Genomic DNA, 23902 nt, shown 5'->3' with positions numbered 1-23902 from the left:
CTCAATTCTTTTATGGGAAAATAAAACCAAATCAATTGACGAACAGTTAACCCCTCAATGAAACATCACAGCAGCAAATTTAAATTTAGTGAATTATGGTTTGAACTTATTGCACAATGCTAGACTTCAGGAGCCGCATCAAATTGTTGAAAAATCACAACTAACTTGGTGTATAACCTCCTCTCCCACAAAGAACACTATAGGTATTATTAACCATTGAAACACTTTTAGTAGCACGGCAGCCTCTGAGACAGAAGATTTCGTTGCGCAGGAGTGCATATTTATTGTTGTCCGAATGGGAATTATTGCAACCAATTATGTGTATTTTTTTGTTAGTAGTTGCTATATAGTGCCATTGCAAAGCACCATGCGCTTTTCACGCAGCTAAACGAGAACCGAACAAAAATCTTTTTATCAGTTTCCAAAAAATTTTTTTATTTAAATTTTTAAATGCTTCTTGCTATCTTATTCCTCTTTATCTTATTTGACCAAGACTTAGCCGACAAATTTATTTTTCCCATGTCGAAGAACAAACTGCTGAATCTGTACACGTACAAGATGTTTGCTTTGATCAGTGAGCGTTAATATCACGATGTTAGATTTGTTGTGAAAGATTTTGTCTTCTAATAACTGATGTGATGGCTCAATTTTGATATCATATATAACGTTATGCATTAATTTCGCGAATGTCTCTAAATTTGTCGTGCAGCTTCTAAGTCCCTTTGTACAGTAGAAAACATGGGTTACTGTATATTTTCCCCTCAAGGGCGTTACATAGGTCTTTTTCTTTTGAGATTGTACCCATTGCACAAAAAGGTCACGGAAATCCCATTTTCTCAACGTTGAACCGTACCACTTCACTTTGAAGGCAATAATCTACTTCGAGGCTCTTTTTTTTCAATGCCAAAATGACATTTGTTTTTGAGTAGCTCGCAAAAAAGATCTGTTGTCCAAGCTTTAAATCTTTAAGTCAAGTGCAGCATTGCGTTTGTCTTATCTAATCTTATCCCAAATGAGTTTTGTGCAATATAACAGAAATCAGGGCAGACTTTTTTTCAAAAACTAGTCTTTGATTAATTTTCAAAAGCGATTCATAACACACCTCTCAAAAACATAGCGCAAGACTTCTCCAACGGCAATTGTTCTGACTCCAGGGTTTTTCTTGAATGGTATGAGACCACAAAAGTTATATGCTGCCATTTATATATCAGGAACTTTTGCTAGCTATCCCGATAACAATTTGGTTTACGTTTTCACACTATTGTTTCAGTTCTCTCTGAAATTATTCAGATTTTGCTCTTCTATCTTTTGCGTCTGAAACTGACGGACTGTGGCTGCCATGGATTTTCTTGCCCGCTTTTGGAACTGCCGTCTTACTGAATTTTTTAAGTATATAGGGGTGGTGCAAAATGGAAATGAATCCATGGGGTTAAATAAATAGCTTAGATTGGCTTGAGAGGGTTTTTCATGGATTAACTCAAGTAGAGTTTTTCATTGATTATATCATTCGGCGCGAAGATTCCTGGGGAGAGCTCTGCTGTTAGAATTTTAATTGCAGTCGATATTCTTTCTGTTTCAGTAGGCTTGTTGGATGAATTGTTTCAGACCTTCTTCCTTTCCGCCAGAATTTCTTCTTAGGACGTTCATTTTTCTGCAGTTTTTTTACAAAGAAAAGGATGTCTAGGTGACCTTTCGAAATTTGAGGTCGCCTAGTAAGCGTTTTGATCACAGACCCACAATTTAAAGTTTTGACGCGTGCGGGAATTAAGAGCTGAAAAATTGCTGTAATCGTAAATGATAAGCCATCAAATTGTGCCTTCTCGACAAAAGTTTTAGTCAAAGTAGTCGATAAATGTTTGATGTAGATTGTTTTTGTTGAGCACAATGACGTTTGTTCTCCAATAAACATTTTTTAATGAATTTTTTCATCGTGATCTTCGTTTTTGGGGGTGAAATCCCAAATATTATTGAATAGGATTTCGTTGTTCGGCAATGACTTTTCTTGAAACTCATCGGATAGTGAGCCGCAAATTTTAGCATTTTTGATAAAAATTGCTTTTTCAAGTTTTTTGAGAATACTTGGGTCATTTCTCAGGTTCATGCAGCCTAAAAAGCCAAGGAACCTCCGCTATGTTTTGATAATAGGTTACAGCATAGTGGGCATTGCTAGGTCTAATGGAATGTAGTTCAAGATTTTAATATCACTTTTAAGCAATTTTCTTTTAAATTATCAGCAATTCTTTAAAATTTTCGATTGTTTATGAGTTTTCTAAATTTCAGGCACCAGTGGCCTACGGATCTCCTCTATGGTTTGATAAGGATCTCCCGCATTATTTCTAGAGTTACTGGAATGGTTGTCAATAACTCTAGCATTAGCAAATTTTTGATAGAATTTACTTTCTTTTCGAAACTTTCGGAAAATTATTATCAAGTTCCAATTTTATGGATCTTTGAGCCAGTGAGACATTTTAGGGCTTGAAATAAGGATACTGGATAGTCTCATGAGGCAATTTTATGGTTCCGAAGATATAAAAGTCACGAATTTCAGCAAATTTCTGTTAGAATTTGCAAATATTTTGAACATGATTGTTTAGACTGAGTTTAACAATCATTACTGGCCAGCGAAAGTTTTGAGGTCTTGCAGATGGGATACGTATCAGAACTCCAGAGACAAAAAATTGTTTCTGGACATTTTTTTTACAACACAATCTGGAATTTTTTTTAATTTTACAAATTTCAGTTTTTTTTTCTTTATGATTTAAGCACTAAAAAGGATAGAACACTGAAGTTGCAAAATCAAACCTCATCATGGAAAATATTCCTAGTTCTTCTTCCCTGTTGGGGGTTGCTTTTGCGTCTCTTTCGCGTTTACTTTTTCTATCTCCCAGACTCTATCTCTCTCTCTCTCTCTCTCTCTCTCTCTCTCTCTTTTTCCTTAACTCTTTTGTTGTTGTTGCGCTTCAGCCGCTTTTATGTGGCGTGATGTCATCATCTGTTACTCTAATTAACACTGTATTATAGTAAAATGCACGAAAATAAGTTTTTTAATCATAATTGAGATAGCTAGCTTTTTTTAAGAAGTCATTGTTAATTGATCTCAAGCAAATTTGTAAAAATGAATAGTCCTATTGGTTTATTTCCACGCAGTTTTTTGCGTGGGCGAGTTTTCTTCTGACCAATTTGATTTTTCGTCCTCAGAAAAGCTATAAATGATTAGCACACACTGTGCATTAATTTCCTTTAGAGCCTTTCAGCGCACTAGTTCGAAGTATGCAATTAACAGAAAGTGTTTTGGAGATAATACTTATGTTGCCAAGGGCGCTTCTTAAAAATTGATCACAATCCATCCCCACCCAACCACTAACCCAACCCGCGGCAGTTCACATCAGCCCCCCGAGCAATACCCACACCTGAATATCGTTCAGGCTGTAAGGTCATGATGCAGCAAAAGATCCCCACACCCACCGCGCCCCCTCGTTCCGCTCACCTCAGGCTAAAATTTCGTTTTTTTTGCCGTTTTGCTTCAAAGAAAAGTTTTTCGAGTTGACCTTTTGAGTTTTGCAGTCGCCTAGTTAGCGCTTTGATCACAGACTTCCAATTTAAAGTTCTCAGGCGTGCGAGAATTAAGAGCTGAAAAACAGCGGTGATCGTAAGTGATAAGCCATCAAATTGTGCCTTCGCAACAAAATTTTTTTTAAATAGTCGACAAATTTTTGGTCCGGTTTTGTTTTTTATGAAGTTTTTTCTCCAATAAACATTTCTTTATGAATTATTCCATCGTGCTCTTTGTTTCTGTTAGTAGTTGCTATATAGTGCCATTGCAAAGCACCATGCGCCTTTCGCGCAGCTAAACGAGAACCGAACAGAATTCCATTTTTCAATTTCCAAAAAATGTCGTTATTTAAATCTTTAAATGCTTCGTGCTATCTTATTCCTCTTTATCTTATTTGACCAAGACTTAGCCAACAAAATAATTTTTCTCATGTCGAAGAACAAACTGCTGAATCTGTACACGTACAAGATGTTTGCTTTGATCAGTGAGCGTTAATATCACTGCTGTTAGATTTGTTGTGAAAGATTTTGTCTTCTAATAACTGATGTGATGGCTCAATTTTGATAATATATATAACGTCATGCCTTAATTTCGCGAATATCTCTAAATTTGTAGTTAGGCTTCTAAGTCCTTTTGTACAGTAGAAAACATGGGTTAGTGTAAATTTTCCCCTCAAGGGCGTTACATAGGTCTTTTTCCTTTGAGATTGTACCGATTGCACAAAGAGGTTGCGGAAATCCCATTGAACCGTACCAATCTCAACGTTGAACCGTACCACTTCACTTTGAAAGCAATATTCCAGTTCGAGGCTCTATTTTTGATGCCAAACCGACATTTGTTTTCACGTAGCCCTCAAATAATAACTGTTTTGCAAGCTTTCACACTCTTAAGTAAAATGTAGAGTCGCGTCTGTTCTGTGTAATCTTATCCCCTATGAGGCAAAAATGGGCGATCTTTTCTTTCCAATGGGCTTGACAGCAGCGCCTGACTTAGTGTAGTTAGTGTTTTATTCCATTGGCTCCCTGATGTTGAGTTGGCGAATAAAATTGGCGTGCATTGTCGGTGACGGGCGAGCCGCAAAACCATGTTTACTAAAATTTTTTGCATATTTTTGCCTGCATCCAAGAAGAAAATCTGAGTGTTAGCAATTCTTTGAGCAAGAAAAACAAATTGTTAATGAAAACTTCACGTTAAACATGACTAACGGTTTTGCAGAAATGATTGTTGCACTTCCCAATTTTTTCGTCCAATTGCTCGGAAAAAATTATTAACGCTGAGAGGGTTCCAGGTGAATCTTCACCGCCAAGAACTGATCCATAAACACTGCAGCGGTCTACAATGTCGACAAATTTTGCTGTAAAAATTCAAGACATCTGGATTTTTGTGCTCCTTTACAATCAGTTGGCAGTTTGAAGCATATTCTAGGAATCGAATAGGCTTACCATGACTGGATTAATCCATGAACAATTTCTGCAGCTTCTATAAGCTTCCTACCGGACTGCCATTGTCTGCGCAGTTTTTATGCTTTTTTCTAGTTTTGCATGATGTCAATCAATGTGAGTAATTGTATATCATACTTTGCCAATGCAAAAAGATCTCCCTGGCTGGTGGATTCTTGGGGCTGCTAGCGAGTGATGGCTTTACACAGATCGCAGGGGTCTCTGTACAAGTTTTGTGCAATATAACAGAAATCAGGGCAAATTTTTTTCAAAAACTTGTCTTTGATTGACCAATTGAATGCTTTTTTGCCGTCTACTAGGAGTACTGCTTCATTTTTGCGTGAACCATAAGCATAATACATAGAAAAACTAGCACATTTATTTAAACATTTCTTGCCTAAGCAGAGCTGGATAGTTCCTCCAAGGAACAGCAAGTCACTTTAAAAGCGATTCATAACACACCTCTCAAAAACATAGCGCAAGACTTCTCCAACGGCAATTGTTCTGACTCCAGGGTTTTTCTTGAATGGTATGAGACCACAAAAGTTATATGCTGCCATTTATATATCAGGAACTTTTGCTAGCTATCCCGATAACAATTTGGTTTACGTTTTCACACTATTGTTTCAGTTCTCTCTGAAATTATTCAGATTTTGCTCTTCTATCTTTTGCGTCTGAAACTGACGGACTGTGGCTGCCATGGATTTTCTTGCCCGCTTTTGGAACTGCCGTCTTACTGAATTTTTTAAGTATATAGGGGTGGTGCAAAATGGAAATGAATCCATGGGGTTAAATAAATAGCTTAGATTGGCTTGAGAGGGTTTTTCATGGATTAACTCAAGTAGAGTTTTTCATTGATTATATCATTCGGCGCGAAGATTCCTGGGGAGAGCTCTGCTGTTAGAATTTTAATTGCAGTCGATATTCTTTCTGTTTCAGTAGGCTTGTTGGATGAATTGTTTCAGACCTTCTTCCTTTCCGCCAGAATTTCTTCTTAGGACGTTCATTTTTCTGCAGTTTTTTTACAAAGAAAAGGATGTCTAGGTGACCTTTCGAAATTTGAGGTCGCCTAGTAAGCGTTTTGATCACAGACCCACAATTTAAAGTTTTGACGCGTGCGGGAATTAAGAGCTGAAAAATTGCTGTAATCGTAAATGATAAGCCATCAAATTGTGCCTTCTCGACAAAAGTTTTAGTCAAAGTAGTCGATAAATGTTTGATGTAGATTGTTTTTGTTGAGCACAATGACGTTTGTTCTCCAATAAACATTTTTTAATGAATTTTTTCATCGTGATCTTCGTTTTTGGGGGTGAAATCCCAAATATTATTGAATAGGATTTCGTTGTTCGGCAATGACTTTTCTTGAAACTCATCGGATAGTGAGCCGCAAATTTTAGCATTTTTGATAAAAATTGCTTTTTCAAGTTTTTTGAGAATACTTGGGTCATTTCTCAGGTTCATGCAGCCTAAAAAGCCAAGGAACCTCCGCTATGTTTTGATAATAGGTTACAGCATAGTGGGCATTGCTAGGTCTAATGGAATGTAGTTCAAGATTTTAATATCACTTTTAAGCAATTTTCTTTTAAATTATCAGCAATTCTTTAAAATTTTCGATTGTTTAAAAATTTTCTAAATTTCAGGCACCAGCGGCCTAGGGATCTCCTCTATGGTTTGATAAGGATCTCCCGCATTGTTTCTAGAGTTACTGGAATGGTTATCAATAACTCTAGCATTAGCAATTTTTTGATAGAATTTACTTTCTTTTAACAATTTTTGGGAAATTATTATCAAGTTCCAATTTTATGGATCTTTGAGCCAGTGAGACATTTTAGGGCTTGAAATAAGGATACTGGATAGTCTCATGAGGCAATTATATTGTTCCGAAGATATAAAAGTCACGAATTGCAGCAAATATTTGTTAGAGTTTGCAAATATTTTGAACATGATTGTTTAAACTGATTTTAACAATCACTACTGGCCAGCGAAAGTTTTGAGGTCTTGCAGATGGGCTACGTATCAGAACTCCAGAGACAAAAATTGTTTCTGAACATTTTTTTCACAACAAAATCTGGAATTTTTTAACTTTACACATTTCAGTTTTTTTTCTATATGACTTAAGCACTAAAAAGGACAGAAAACTGAAGTTGCAAAATGCAACCTCATCATGGAAATTTTTCATAGTTCTCCCTCTCTGTTGGGGGTTGCTTTCGCGTCTCTGTCGCGTTTACTTTTTCTATCTCCCAGACTCTATCTCTCTCTCTCTCTCTCTCTTTTTCCTTAACTCTTTTGTTGTTGTTGCGCTTCAGCCGCTTTCATGTGGCGTGATGTCATCATCTGTTACTCTAATTAACGCTGTATTATAGTAAAATGCACGAAAATAAGTTTTTAAAGCATAATTGAGATAACTACCCCTTTAGGAAATCACTGTTACTTTATCTCAAACAAAATTTGTAAAAAAAGATAGTCCTGTTGGTCTGTTTTCATGATGTTTTTCGCTTGGCCGAGTTCTCGTCTGACCAATTTCACTTTTCGTCCTCAGAAAAGCGATAAATGGAGGATAGCACACACTGTGCATTATTTTCCCTTAGAGTCTTTCAGCGCACTGGTTCGAAGTTTGCGATTAACAGAAAGTGTTTTGGAGATAATACATATGTTGCCAAGGGCGCTTCTTAGAAATTGATCACAAGCCATCCCCACCCAACCACTAACCCAACCCGCGGCAATTCACATCAGCCCCCCGAGCAATACCCACACCTCAATATCGTTCAGGCCGTAAGGTCTCGATGCAGCCAGTGATCCCCACACCCACGGCGCCCCCTCGTTCCGCTCACCTCACGCCCTTTCAATCAGGCTAAAATTTCGTTTTTTTGCCGTTTTGCTTCAAAGAAAAGATTGTCGAATTGACCTTTTGAATTTTGCAGTCGCCTCTTTAGCGCTTTGATCACAGACTCCCAATTTAAAGTTCTCAGGCGTGCGAGAATTAAGAGCTGAAAAACAGCGGTGATCGTAAGTGATAAGCCATCAAATTGTACCTTCTCAACAAAATTTTTTTTCAAAATAGTCGACAAATTGTTGGTCCGGTTTTGTTTTTTGTGAAGTTTTTTCTCCAATAAACATTTCTTTATAAATTATTCCATCGTGCTCTTCGTTTTTGTGGAAGAAATCCCAAATAATGAACAAGTTTTCGTTCTCAGCAACGAGTTTTGTTGAAGTGCATCGGATGATTAACCGCAAATTTTAGCATTTATGATATAACCTTCTTTTTCATTTATGATTTAACTTTCTTTTTGAGTAGATTTGTGCCATATTTTAGTTTTCTGCAACCTAAACAGCCAACAATCCTCCGCTCTGTTTTGATAACAAGTTACAGTATAGTGGGCATGGCTAGGTGTAATGGAATGTAATTCAAGACTTTAATATCACAAATTTAAGCAATTATCTTTTAATTTATTTGCATTTCTTTCAAATTTTTTTCAAATGTTTCTGAATTTTCAGGCACCAGGAGCCCATGTATCACTTCCAAAGTTTTATAAGGATCTCTTGCATAGTTTCTAGAGTTTCTGGAATGATTATCAATATTTCAAGCGTTAGCAAAAATTTGATAGACTTTAGTTATTTTCTCAAATTTTCGGAAAATTATTGTCAAGTTCCAACATTATAGATCATTGAGCCAGTGAAACATTTTATGGCTTGAAATAAGGATACTGGATAGTCTCTTGAGGCAATTATATGGTTCCAAAAATATAAATATCACGAATTTCAGCAAATTTTTGTTAGAATTTGCAAATATTTTAAAATTGATTGTTTGAACTGTGTTTAACAATCATTACTGGCCAGCGAAAATTTTGCGGTCTTGCAGATGGGTTACGTGTCAGAACTCCAGAGACAAAATTTGTTTCCGAACATTTTTTTCACAACGGACTTTTTTTAATTTTACTTTTTTCAGTTTTTTTATATGATTTAATCACTAACAATGATAGAAAACTAAAGTCGCAAAATCCAACTTCATCATGGAAACTATTCCTAGCTCTACTTCTCTTTGTGTTGTTGGGAGTTGCTTCCCGTCTCTTTTGCGTTCACTTTTTCTATCTCCTAGATTCTATCTCTCTCTCTCTCTCTTTTTCTTTAACTCTTTTGTTGATGTGGCACTTCAGCCGCTTTTATATGGCGTGATGTCATCATCTGTTACTCTAATTAACACTGTATCATTGTAAGATGCATGAAAATAAGTTTTTAAAGCATAATTGAGATAACTACCCCTTTAGGAAATCACTGTTACTTTATCTCAAACAAAATTTGTAAAAAAAGATAGTCCTGTTGGTCTGTTTTCATGATGTTTTTCGCTTGGCCGAGTTCTCGTCTGACCAATTTCACTTTTCGTCCTCAGAAAAGCGATAAATGGAGGATAGCACACAGTGTGCATTATTTTCCATTAGAGTCTTTCAGCGCACTGGTTCGAAGTTTGCGATTAATAGAAATTGTTTTGGAGATTATACTTATGTTGCCTAGGGCGCTTCTTAGAAATTGATCACAAGCCACCCCCGCCCAACCCAAACCCAACCCGCCGCAATTTACATCAGCCCCCCGCCCAATACCCACACCTGAATATCGTTCAGGCCGTAAGGTCTCGGTGCAGCCAAAGATCCCCTCACCCACCGTGCCCCCTAGCTCGGCTCACCTCACGCTGCTTCAATTAGGCTAAAGCTAGCCTCACTAAACAACGCCTACTTACTGAAGGAGCAAACCGCTTGCCGGGCATTTGAGAGCTGTTCGCCCGACGTTAGTCGGTTATGTTCCCAGTGAGAACCTTGTAATCAGCATCATTGTTCATCACTACAAGCAGTTCTTCCACGCTTGGATAGTATCGAGAAGTTGACTTGGTTCTTGAAGCCACGCGGTTGATCGCATCACTAGTAGTTGTCCTGGATTATATGAAATCGCTTAATAGTTGTATCACAACAATTAGGCTATGACAAATTTGAATGGAGTGGGGAGAAAAGTCCAATTACAAAATAATGATCTACAGAATGTCATGAGGAACCGTATCGAACGCTGAGGTAAAATCCAATTAAAATACTGAAAGTTTATAAACATTTTTTTGATAGTTTTATTTAACAATCAGCATCTTTTTGGTAGTCAACATTTTGAGGTTTTTCATTCCATTGGAAATTTTCCAAAAATGAAGTCTAGTATGATCATGCTAGCAAATAATTGAATCAATAAGCATAAGTTTGAGATTGTTTGCGAATAACCACGGATTTAGGTCCATAAAAATTGAAATCACCTATGAGGCTGGTCGGCAAGTCGCTTTTGAGGCTGAGTAGTTAAGACTTTTTGATTATAGTTTAGTTTTGTTGAATCGCATTTTTTCGACTACAGGCATTTCATTTCTGCGTACTTCTGTCGAGCGTCTTCTGATTTTGCCGAATGAACTGCAAATGGTCAGCGTAATCTTTGTCTGCTAGGACTTTGGGGAGTTTATTGATCCCCAATTGAGGGGTCGACTTTATGAAAAAACTTATAAAGTCGACATGAAGGGTAATTTCCCTACCTTAAATACATGATCGACTTCCTTAGTGATCTTTGAACTAAAGTCTTTTCATATGTCGGCCAATGGTCTTTTCATATCCAATATTGGTCGACCAATAGTCTGTCAATATCCGATATCGTCGATTTAAACTCTTTTCATAACTCGACCAATGGTCTTTTCATATCCAATACGGTCGACCTTAAGTCTGCTCACAGGTCTCTTTTAACAAATGCTTGGTGCAATTTTAGGGGTTCATGGGTACTTTAAACTGAGTGTTGAGTACCCCGTATGTACAAAGATTTTAGGGGTTCATGGGTACTTTATACTGAGTGTTGAGTACCCCGTATGTACAAAGATAGCATCAATTGCAATAGAAACATGTCAATGATATGAAATAGAAGGACAATATGTTGGCTCGAAAAATTTTTTAGAAAAAAATATATTTTTTGTCTTTGGCTACAAGTTTTTGCAAACAGAAGTAAATTAATTAACACCTGAAACTACATTATATGCAAAAACGTATTTGTCAAAACTCAAAGTCGATCATTGCCATATCGGTTGACCTAAAGTCGACCATGACCGTATCGGTCGACCTAAAGTCAACCATGTCCATTAGGGTTGACCTAAAGTTGACCATGACCATAAGGGCAGACATAAAGTCGACCAAGACTACTAGCGTCAACATAAAACCATTTCATACCCAACATCGGTCGACCACTGTCTTTCTATACCAAATATTTGTCGACCACGGTCTTTTCATAATTCGACGTCTCAACTGGGGATGAACTTGGGATAGAGAAATGGAACTGAGAGATAGAAGCACTTGAATTCAATTTAAAGTTTGAAAGCAATGCGTTATTCAATTTGAAGGTGCACTCAATTAAATTAAAGAGAATATATTTTTATTTTCTTTGTACAAACAATCATTAAAAAGCCGTTGACGAGGTTAGTGATGAGACATATAAAGAGAAAATCCTACCAAATGCAACAATAAAACTTTGAAGACAATGTCTGCTCATTTAATAAATCTGTAAAACATTTATCAATCCGGGTTGGATTTTTCCAACTAAAATGACGTAAGAGTGGAGCTGAAATGGGAAGATTTTTTAGAAAAAATGCAGCTGAAAACTCTTACATATTTTCGGGCTGCACTGGGCTTCCAACGGGGGTAAAATGGTGCAAGAGTGAGGGGTAGGAGACAAATTAACCCCGCTCTTAAATTTTTTGTGGTTAAAACGATGTAAGAGTTCGGAGGTAAGGAGGAAGTTACCGTCAATCTTTACATCGTTGTACCCTACTTGACAGACCAAAAGATTTGTGACTGGGTGGTTAATTTGTCTTTTACCCCCTCACTTTTGCACCATTTTACCCCCCTTGGAAGCCCAATTCAGCCCAAAAAGACGTAAGTTTTGAGCTACGTTTTCCTAAAAAATCCTCCCATTGCAGCCCCACTCTTACATCATCTTATCTCCCTGTCGGCTCAACTCTTACATCATTTTAGCCCCTCAATCTAACATTGATTTAGCCCCCATACCTGAAGATTGCCAGTCTTGAGCCCACAACCTCTGTACCCTCAACTGCTTTGCCCTAACCTCCAGACCATCAATGCTTGTCCAGCTCTTGACTGCATATATATGAACAATACTTAATGGAATTGCCCTCTCTCAACAAAATACCCCGTCACTCCTACATCGTTTTATCCCCTCAGAACAAATTACACCCTCACTGTTACACCATTTTACCCCCCTTGGCAACCTAACTCTTACATTATTTTACTTGCTCTGAACAAATCACCCCCTCACTCTTACACCATTTTACACCCCTTGGCAGCTCAACTTAGCTAATTTTGCCCCCCTCTGGACAGATAACCCCCTCACTCTTACACCACTTTACCCATTGCAGCCCACTCTTTCATGGCAACTTTAGTCATGGGGGTCATTCCTGAAGAGTCCTCCCATTGCAGCCCATTGCAGCCCACTCTTACATATCATTTTTAGTCAGAGGGTAACTCCTCACAAGTCCTCCCATTGCAGCCCACTGTTACATGGCAGTTTCAGTCAGTCCTGAAAAATCCTCCCGTTGCAGCCCATTGAGGCCCACTCTTACATGGCAATATTAGTCAGGGTGTTTGGGGGTAATTCCTCAAAATTCCTCCAATTGCAGCCTATTGTATCCCACTCTTACATGCCAAATTGAGTTAGGGGGGATAATTCCTCAAAAGACCTCCTATTGCAGCCCAACTCTTACATCATTTTACCCCATCAGAACAAATTACCCCACTACTCTTACATCAATTTACCCCAATAGACAAATACCCCACACTCTTACAACAAAACGGGAGGACTTCATTGAGGATATTCGACCCGGGAAGGAAATTTTAGTCTTCTTAAGGTTTCTCATTGCACGTGGTAAAGAGTTTCATTTCATGGAAGTTTGATGAAAATGAATTTCCTAGAAAAACCGTTGATCTGTAGTCTGGAAAGTTGATATGATTAGTCAAATATGATATTAGTTAAAACTTTATAGGTTTAGTTACTCGTACCTTGTTCCTAATAACTATGATTCATTGTTGTGGTTTAGCACTAAATTTTTCTTTCGGAGTTGAAATATGATCTTCAATTTTCGCAAAAAAAAGTTTCCGATGTTCAAACATCAATGAAGTAAGGAGAAAAGTTACCGTTCAAATCGAAAACAATTGATTGTCTCAAGTTTTCCGTTACATTGGAAGTATTCCAGAAATGAAGTCTAGTAATATCAAAATTACTAAAAAACTTCATCCACTTGTCATCTTTGTCGTCAAAAACTATTGGCTCAAGAAATAATAGTTTTACAAAATATCCTATTAGAAATCTATATTATGCTCTATATAAATTAATTAGTAGCTTTATTCTTCCACCTATTCAAATTTTGTCCCCATACTTCACTCTCTCTTTTAATCACTTCTGTAAATATGTCATTTGTCTTTCTATGGTAACCGTTCATTTGTTTTTTATTTAACCCGCATGTTTGATTTCTTCACCCGTTAGTTAATCGTATCCTTTCAGACTACTGCTTAAAATGTTCAATACATCTCAGACGGCGAGGAGTTTTGTGCTACTCATGGGCCACTTATCAGCACGTAAAGTGTAGCGGATTCAGCACTAGCCAAGAACACCATGATAGCTTCCGCTGCGCAAGCTGCGAAACAAAAGCAACTATAATCTCTTCAAAGGCAACAACTCTAAGCCATGCAGCGGCCGATGGCCAGAAATTGCGTGCTTTTAGGGAAACTTGTCATAAGCCCTGTAGTTACTGGCTGAACTTCGAGGAAAGCAAAAAAGGGCTTATGAAAAACATCTACAATCAAGTTGTTCCTTGGAAAGCAGTCTATTTTACGCTGACAAGAAACAAAACAGACCTTAATTTCACCGATACACCAAAGAAATTCTCTCTGCCTTTTTCAGTGATTCTAACGCAGAAAACGCAATGTACTGCGCAATAGTGTTGCCTCATGCAGAACATTCAGATACATCCAGAATCACGCAAAGCAAATTTGAATTATCTAGTGAGCAATGAACATCCAAAAAACTTACTATGACACCAATCCATATTTGAAAACCTGAATGCCTCAATAGCTGGAAAGTCTACCTTGAAGACGCATTGAAGCCATGGTATTTTTGGTCTGGTTGTCAACAAAAGGCGAAGGATTTTGACATCTTTAAGTCGTCCTCAAAAGATCCATGCAAATCGATTGCTTAACTAGCAATACGCATAGCTGCGTCTCATTTGACGTTTCTTCCGCCATCTAATTTATGTTGGTTGATAGCTCTTAGTAAATGCCCCATGTACGACCGATAGGCAATGGAGACGTCCTCAGTCAATTTATTGGAAGAACTATTGCCAAATGTGTTAAAACCGACCTTAATATTTTAGGTGGTGGTCAGCAACTATGTACAGGTCAAAAAGGAGGAATTGAACATGCAATCCAGTCATTGAGAGCTGCTTTAAAAACAGATTCAGGGGGCGATTTTGCTTATCGACGCAAAAGAAGTTTTTAATAGTCTCAGCCAAGATTTTGCCTGAGGAAACATCGAAAAATAATGCCCTTCTCGCTATCATTCCATATATACTTCATATCGTGAAAAATTAAACTTGACTTTTTTAAAAAAACCAAACAATCTTCTCTCAGGAGGGTTGTCGATGTATAGAATTGAGTTTTCCCCCATAATTAAGCTTTTTGACAATTGCTTCACAGTTCAAAAAAATTAAGCGAAAGACTGCTCATAATAAAATGGAAAAGCCTTTAGAAAAACATGGTCCTGCGTTCGGTTATCATCTTAACCAAATGTCACATCATTGCCAAGGACATCAATTTGAAAAAGCACAGCATAATTTTGTTCACGACGAAGTGGAAAAAGTTGACGGTTGTAGAGTACTTGGTAGTGTATTAGGTTCTGATAATGCAGAAAAAGTTTTTTTAGAAAGATCACTAAAAAAGCATAAATTGTTGTTATAAAAATGGCCGCTCATGCCGATGTTTCACCTCAAAATGTTTAGAAAACGTTCATATCATCGGTTCAGCATAAATTGACCTTCTTTTCAGCTCGTACAACACTTAATATTGAACAACTGTTAAAAGAATATGAGAAATCAACCAGCGATGAGCTATAACCTAATCTATTAAAGAATATCACGTACAACCAAACATATCAGAATATTTTTTGTTGCCGATAAAGGAGGATGGCCTGAACATCCTTGAACCCTGAAAGCCGCTTTAAAGAAGATGAAGCACCAGTTCAACTGTTAAGTCCCTTATCAAGAAATCGTACAAGAAAAATAAGGAAAAAAATCCAGCTAACACATCAGACAAGGGGGCTCTTGAATTTTGAATAGGAACAAGATTCTCTCGCTTGACTTATCTAGTAAAAAAGCAGCATCAAGCTGTTTGAACGCTATACCATTGAACTTGTTCAGCCATGTCTGACATGATGTCGAGATCGAACCTCATCTTCAGCAGTTGCAGGGGAACCTTTGCTCTTAAATCAACGACAACAGATGATGATGCAAAATTAGATATCAAGACCAACGGACTTTGGGAATTGAGGTTCAACAAAAAATATTTTGTTTTGAATATTTTCAACCCACTGGCAAAAAAGTGTCCTGAAAGCAGTAGCGAAGCCTACAAAACCATGAATCTATTAAAAAGAACAAATATGAACAAAGAAAATTTGAGTTTATTAAAGCAACATTTCGATCGCTTGTCTTCGCATGCACTGTTCGAGCTGGCCATCAGCTTCAAAAGCGCTTAAACAACTGGCATCAAAACTCTCTGCTCGAAAACTGAACCGCTAAGATGATATATCATATCTAAGCACAAAAATCAGTCTTTCTCTCCTGAGGAGTTCCATCCTCTGCATTCGTGGATCATGGACACCTATATTGCGCAAAATTGTTGATGCCTTGATGGGAGTTGTGGTTTGAAAAAGGGAGGTTGTTAGTTTGACTCATCATTTTTGTCATTTTTTGTTTGTTTTGTAATCCTGTCTGTCTTTTGTTTTACTTTTTCAGCTGATGTTTGGGGGTGCCAAAAAACGGGGGTGTGATCCACCTATTGGAAGGAACAGTGAGCCCCACTATAAAACCTCACAGCTTCTTGTGTATATTTACCGGAAATATACATGCTCATAGCATCGAAAAACACAATAAAGGCACTATAACTCTTTTAGAACTTCGGCAAACAAATTAAATTGTTATGAACCTAGTTTCCCCTACCGGACTATGGCATTGCCAGAAATATGAATGTCAGTCGTTCATTTGGAACTACGGCATCCTCTGAGGCATATGATAGCGCTGCAGAGAAACCTATTCTCGTGCTTATGTACGTTATTGCGTCCAAGTACTTTGCTAGCTAGTGGATTAATAGTGTGCCTTGCAGAGGTTTCTACGCCCGCCATGCAGGAAAACACGACTGGAACAAGACAACTCTTCTCGACATCAAGTATACGTTGCTCATTATTGAGGCACTTCAACGACTCATGATATTTGTAACATTCTACGGAGTTTTTTTTGCATGACTATACGTCGAAGAAGAAACGGTTGAACCTGCTCCATAGGCCATTCGTTTTAATTTTTATTATCTTCTTTTCATCAGTGCCAAAATTTTGTGTATATAAGACTCGCCTTGAAGCAACTGAAGATCCGGCTCAATCTCAACATCACAGCCAAAGTCTTCCATGATCTTAGCAAAAAATTCTCGGATTAATGGGCATTCCTTGGCTCCGATGTTATATATAAAGCTGAGCACGTCTCTAAATTTGGGCTTAGTTAGTGTGAAACCGTAACGTTTAAGCGGTATAGCTGAGCCAGTTCGAGGTACTTTTTCCAGAGACATTTCTATCACATGGCGTTGCTCGGTCTGTGTCTTTCCATAATATCATTCCACTCGATCGAAATTTATTCAGGCGTGGTTTTCGTTGGTTTTGCGCTATGCGTTCTTGGGTAAGATGAGAATTAGCTAGATCTTCATCTTCAGGAAGAGCGCATGTGGTCATCGAATGCGCTCTTGGGTGATTTGAGCAATTGCTAGATCCTCATTTTCAGAAGAGCGCATGCGGGCGTACTCCATTTCGTAATCTGTTGGCTCCTTGATGTTATGTGCGCCCTCGAGGGTTGGTAGCAAAGGCATCATATGAGGCATTTATAAGCGTTTTGAGGGGATGTCCTTGCTACCAGCCCCAATTATTTCAACAAACTGGAATATTTTCCATTTGTGGTTATATTGAATTTCTCAAGTGCTTTCTCTTTGCCTGTTACAGATCCTAGAACACGAAAACCGACAACAATTTCAATTTCCGTACCCTCAGACAACCTGAGAGCTTTGATCTTTGAAGCCTCTTTTAATATTAAAAACATTTCGGGGGTGTTCACGATGTAGCCAAAATAGCGATAATGTTCAGTGAGTTGTATGAAGAACAAGAGTATGTCCTTCATGCGTCTTGCTGCGCTTCAATCGGCTGCGTACATTTTTTGCGTCAAGTGCGTATTCTGGAAAAGCATGAGCAAGGGAGGGTGGCTACTCCATACATAGCCAAAACAATGAGTCGCCTTGAGTTTTGCCTTCTATGGATTGCATTGCTTTACCTTCGACGTATAAATTTGACGGGCCTGTATATGGGTGTGAACAACAAAACTCATGGCGGGGCAAATCCTCTTGATATTTTCAAATGACAATTTATGATTGAGGCAGTTGAAGGCATTTTTGCATCCATTAGTAGAGCAGCTTCATTTTCAGTTTTTTACACTGCGAGCGCAGAGAATGAATTGAGTGTTCAATCCCTGTGTACTTTTGGCTTAGGTAAAATTGTGTGTTGCCGCCCAAGAATTGGAGTTCATCGATACGCTTGGTGATGAATTTGTCTATGGTGCGACTAAGAACTTCTACGCCAATTGTTCGAACACCCGGGTTTTTGTTTGAGGGGACTATTCTGCATGCGTTGTACACTTACGAGATTGTTGTCAGACGCTTTTTCAGTTGCCAGACGAATAGCAATTCCGGCTAACGTTTTCACTTTGCTTGCTGAAACTTCTTTGAAACAAGTGAAAATTCTTCTCTACTCGTTTTCGTCTAAACAGTACGTTCCGTGGCTGGCATGAGTTTTCAAGGCTGCTCTTTTCACTGACGATGCGCCTATGTTTTTGAAGATTGCAGGGTGGTACGGGATTGACTCAAACTAGTGGCTTCGTCAACTATGTAATTGAGGTTTACTTGGGATTGAGTGGGGTATTTCTCTTCGACCACTTCTTATAGAGCTCCGTTAATTGTATCCTTTGGCGATAAAATCCCGGACGATTGTTCACCAGTGAGACACTTGATGGCATTCAAAAATTTTCCGGTCTCCATGAAGTTGTTGAACTGTTTCACTTTATCAATTTGCCTTTTTATGGGTCTTACGAAATTTATACTGCAGAGCTCTAGTTTCCAGAAGAAGCTCGTCGAGGTGGCCTTGGCACCATAACTGTAGACGTCGGGCGAGTGTAGTGGTAAGTGACCCGTGGCTTGTCGGTTTCACACAAAAAGAACCAGGTTGGGGAAGATAGCGGCAAACTTCAATGAAAGTTCTTCATAGATGCCTCTTTCTGCAAACTATTTTATCAAAGCATTCAACGAACTTCTGCTTTGCTTTGTTTTTGTTCAGTATTTTGAAGTTTGCGCGCCAGTGACAGATCTCTCATAGATTCTGTCAATCTTATGGGCGTTTCCTGGCAGTGTATGCCATAACTTTTCGTATTGTTTGAATCTATTATCATTTTATTGGAAGAATTAAACAATACGAAATGCTTTTTGAAGACGTAGTGCTGGGAGGGCCCCGGACCAGCCAATATTCTCCCAGTGTTGGGTAGGGGCATTTCTTAATTTACCTTTCCAAAAAATTGATCTCAAACAGAATGTCGTGAGGAACCGTTTCGAACGCTGGGGTAAAGTACTGAAAGTTAATGTAAATTTTTTAAAAATAATTTTAGTCATCTTATTGGTCTAGGAACAGCAGAAGTTGAACTGTCGTAGACCTGCGTTTGCGAAAACCATGCTGACTTTCATTTAGATGATTTTTGACTCTACTATAGATGGTGTCAAACATGACTTCTATGATATAGATTGTGTCACATATCTGTATTTTTATCTTGTGTTGTCGTAATGAGCATTTCTCTATTCCCAAATTAGTTTGCAGAAATTATGAGTGAGACTCACATGAGTCAGCCCTCTGGCTTGCGTCATTTTGACTCGCTTCAGCCAGAGAACGATCACGAGATACATAACCAGCATGTGTTGTCCTTCCTCAACTTCAAAACCGAGGACATGAATGATCAGTCATTCGTAAATGAAATGAATCAAAACTCTGATGATGCTGATGGCGAGGTAAAGCGACCTCTCCAAACTGCTTCAGAGAAGAAGAGACGTGATATGATTAAAACCGGGTACGACAAACTCGCGCAAATGTGTCTACGAGGATGCAGTCAAACTGAAACCTCAAAACTTAGTCATGCAAATATTCTTACTCGGGCATCTGCGTATATTGATTCTCTTGAAAACGACATAAAATCGCTCCGAGAAGAGAAAGCTCAAATTGAAAGAGATTTAGTGGCTGCAGGAACTATGAAACATATATGCTCATCCGTCATCAATTCGAATAACAGCGAGACTAATCCGAGATCAGTGTCGCAAGTGCAAGCGTTTGCAGTATTTAGGGAAGTCATGGATCGTTTGTACGACTCTTTTCGCCAATATGTTTGCATGGATAACTTTCCCCGTCTTGCCGAAACGCTCCTCAAGTGGGCTGAACTCTACTGTACCCCTCATTTCCTGCATCAGTTTGCTGAGAATTCTCTCGTTAGAGTGCGTACTGCGGTGACGCCTCTATTCAGATCTAGCTAATGGGTTGTTGCACAAAGTAGTTAAGTTAATTTCGAATATTGAACGTTAATTTTTTTCATTTCAGCGGTATCTATCGGTGATATATCTGCGTTAATGATGAATCTATATTTGTTTTAGTTAAATTTACATATTTAGTTCAGCTTCCATAGTTCATGTTTTGGCAGATGTGTAATAGATAAGCAGATGGGTAAAGGAGTTCTTACTTGTTTACACTTGCTTATAAAACTTCTCCGAAGTCGAGTACCTTCCGCGAGTTGAAAGCGGCTTTTTGGTCGGAATGAGCGGGAGATATTAAGAATGCCACATTTCTCGAAAAGTGTCGATTCAAAGTTGCACATCACGATAGACCATATTATCCCAGTTGGGCTTGACAAGCTTTCTGATCCAACTTTTTTCAAAAAGTGAGAAAATATATGTCAGGCAATCATGATAGAACTGATGTTCTTTTGATGCAATTTTTTGTAAAACCAACTTTCCGTCTGATTCTTCTCGTTTGAATATGTGACTCTTCTCTCTTAAATACGGGATAAACGGTGAACCCGGAGGGCATTATGTTGCTTGAAGCCATACGGTTCAATAGTCTCAGGGTATGCGATTCACCTCTTCTTTCTATATTATTTCTGTTCTTTCTTTCTCATATGCAGCTTCTGAGCAACTCCTTTAAAATTTGAAACAATTGTTTGCAACTTTTATTCTCATTTTTCTATCTCTTCCAATTCCTCATCCAACTTTTTCGTCAAAACTTTTAGTAAGCCAATCCAACAAACCCGTCACATTGCTTGTATATACATCTTTTTGTTTCAACCAGTACAGAAATACAATTCATATCATTTTTTTTAGATGACACTGCGTGTCCTCAGAAAGAACAATGCGACTCTTTATATGAACAATATTAAAATCTCTTTAGAAAGAACAATGTGCCTCTTTGGGATTTTTTTAGTCTGATTTAAGATTAATGGCTAGCTGCTGGCACAATAAATTGAAGTCGCATAATGGTTCAATCACTTATTCGATTTCCTATCGCTGCGGAGCTGTAGTTCCAAGAAGCTTTGACAATTGTTTATCCTTGATGACAATTTTTTTTAGTTGTGAGTCGATTAAGATCTTTTAGCATGTGACTGCTTTTTATCTTCTGTTACAACAGTTAATCGTAGTGGAAGAGTTCCGAATAAGAATTCTATTGAATGTCATAAAAATCAGTTTGTTCGCAATATTCATCCCCGAAGTTTTGATTGTCTGCTTGTAACTGTAGGTAGCAACCCTGTACATTTTAAGGTCGTCGAGCAAGTCAGAAAAAGGTACCAGAGGACTCGCCTGTAGTTGGAGCATTTGGTGCCTTGCGTGGAAGTTGTCAAAAATGTTCTTGAATTATTTTGGGTAATCTCCATGGCTTTCATCAATACGATTGAGCAATTGGTCTGCGTCTGAATGATTCGTTTTGCAAGTGTTCTATAAGCAATAGTGTACTATAAGCAAAAGTAGCAACTGTTTACTTTTAATTTCAGGAACTAAGGTTGTTGGTTTTTCTCAGATATAATCCCTGTTGGGCTGGACACAATATTCGATCCAACGTTTTTCAAAAAAATGGAAATTTATATGCCCGGCAAGTTTCTTTTCTTCTGTAACTTTTCACCCTGTTTGCAAGTGGAATTGAAAAAAGAAACCCGATCCTGTAACTACTTAGTCTTTGTTTTGGTTCCTATAAAATTCTTAATTGCTCTCAAACGAAGTTTAGCAATCATGTTAGCGGTAGCTATCGGTGATGTATCTGCGTTACTGATGAATCTATATTTGTTTTAGTTAAATATACATGTTTAGTTCAGCTTTTATAGTTCTTGTTTTGGCAGATCTGTAATAGATCAGCAGATCGGTTAAGGAGTTCTTACTTGTTGACACTTGAGAAAATATATGCCAGGCAATCATGTTAGAACAGATGTTCTTTTAATGCAATTTTTTGTAAAACTATTTTTCAGTCTGGTTCTTTTCGTCTGAATGTGACTCTTCGCCCTCAAATACGGGTTAAACGGTGAACCTGCAGAGCATTATGTTTCTTGAAGCCATACGGTTTAATAGTCTCCAGGTATGCGATTCACCTCTTCTATCTATTTTATATCTGTTGTTTCTTTATCAGATGCAGCTTCTGAGGAACTCCTTTAAAATTTGAAACAGCTTCTTGCAAGTACTTTATTCTATTTTTCTATCTCTTCCAATTCCTCATCCAACTTTTTCTTCAAAACTTTTAGTATGCCAATCCAACAAACCCGCTACTTTCCTTTCACATATATCTTTTTGTTTTAACCAATACAGAAATACAATTCATATCAATTCTGTTACATGATACTGTGCGTCCTCAAAAAGAACACTGCGACTCTTTATATGAACAATATTTAAATATCTTTAAAAAGAACAATGTGCCTCTTTGAGATTTTTTAGTCTGATTTAAGGTTAATGGCTAGGTGCTGGCACAATAGGTTGACGTCGCATGATGGTTTAATCACTTATTTGATTTCCTATCGCTGGGGAGCTGTAGTTCAAAGAAGCTTTGACAATTGTTTATCCGTTATGACAATTTTCTTGGTTGTAAGTCGATTATCAGCTTGTAGCATGTGACTGCTTTTCTTCTGTTTTAACAGGTAATTGTAATGGATGAGGTGCGAATGAGAATTCCATTGATTGCCATAAAAATCAGTTTGTTCGCAATGTTCATCCCCAAAGTTTTGATTGTCAGCTTGTAACTGTAGGTAGCAACCCTGTACATTTTAAGGTCGTCGAGCAAGTCAGAAAAAGGTACCAGAGGACTCGCCTGTAGTTGGAGCATTTGGTGCCTCGCGTAGAAGTTGTCAATAATGTTCTTGAATTATTTTGGGTAATCTCCATGGCTTTCATCAATACGATTGAGCAATTGGTCTGCGTCTGAATGATTCGTTTTGCAAGTGTTCTATAAGCAATAGTGTACTATAAGCAAAAGTAGCAACTGTTTACTTTTAATTTCAGGAACTAAGTTTGTTGGTTTTTCTCAGATATAATCCCTGTTGGGCTGGACACAATATTCGATCCAACGTTTTTCAAAAAAATGGAAATTTATATGCCCGGCAAGTTTCTTTTCTTCTGTAACTTTTCACCCTGTTTGCAAGTGGAATTGAAAAAAGAAACCCGATCCTGTAACTACTTAGTCTTTGTTTTGGTTCCTATAAAATTCTTAATTGCTCTCAAACGAAGTTTAGCAATCATGTTAGCGGTATCTATCGGTGATGTATCTGCGTGACTGATGAATCTATATTTGTTTTAGTTAAATATACATGTTTAGTTCAGCTTTTATAGTTCTTGTTATGGCAGATCTGTAATAGATCAGCAGATCGGTTAAGGAGTTCTTCTTGTTGACACTTGAGAAAATATATGCCAGGCAATCATGTTAGAACAGATGTTCTTTTAATGCAATTTTTTGTAAAACTATTTTTCAGTCTGGTTCTTTTCGTCTGAATGTGACTCTTCGCCCTCAAATACGGGTTAAACGGTGAACCTGCAGAGCATTATGTTTCTTGAAGCCATACGGTTTATTAGTCTCCAGGTATGCGATTCACCTCTTCTATCTATTTTATATCTGTTCTTTCTTTATCAGATGCAGCTTCTGAGGAACTCCTTTAAAATTTGAAACAAATTCTTGCAAGTACTTTATTCTATTTTTCTATCTCTTCCAATTCCTCATCCAACTTTTTCTTCAGAACTTTTATTATGCCAATCCAACAAACCCGCTACTTTCCTTTCACATATATCTTTTTGTTTTAACCAATACAGAAATACAATTCATATCAATTCTGTTACATGATACTGTGCGTCCTCAAAAAGAACACTGCGACTCTTTATATGAACAATATTTAAATATCTTTAAAAAGAACAATGTGCCTCTTTGAGATTTTTTAGTCTGATTTAAGGTTAATGGCTAGGTGCTGGCACAATAGGTTGACGTCGCA

The 23902-nt window shown here is 37.8% G+C and overlaps 4 protein-coding genes across 4 annotated transcripts in view; all 4 read left to right on the top strand.

The window, feature by feature from the left end:
• LOC142339739 (putative RNA-binding protein EIF1AD) overlaps positions 1-23902 on the top strand; it is a 133733-nt gene that overhangs the window by 30759 nt on the left and 79072 nt on the right. The window lies entirely within an intron of this gene.
• LOC142339734 (large ribosomal subunit protein uL13m-like) overlaps positions 1-23902 on the top strand; it is a 108045-nt gene that overhangs the window by 30759 nt on the left and 53384 nt on the right. The window lies entirely within an intron of this gene.
• The window catches only part of LOC142339726 (eukaryotic translation initiation factor 3 subunit D-like), an 86019-nt gene that overhangs the window by 30753 nt on the left and 31364 nt on the right, over positions 1-23902 (top strand). The window lies entirely within an intron of this gene.
• LOC142349602 (max-like protein X) lies at positions 19220-20075 on the top strand. Its single transcript, XM_075401286.1, has one exon. It carries the CDS (start codon positions 19233-19235, stop codon positions 19929-19931), a length of 699 nt encoding a protein of 232 aa, XP_075257401.1. The 5' UTR covers positions 19220-19232; the 3' UTR covers positions 19932-20075.

Source organism: Convolutriloba macropyga, chromosome 1 (assembly GCF_964194025.1).
Source record: "Convolutriloba macropyga chromosome 1, txConMacr16.3, whole genome shotgun sequence".
NCBI lineage: Eukaryota > Metazoa > Xenacoelomorpha > Acoela > Convolutidae > Convolutriloba > Convolutriloba macropyga.
This window is presented reverse-complemented; position numbering and strand designations above follow the sequence as displayed.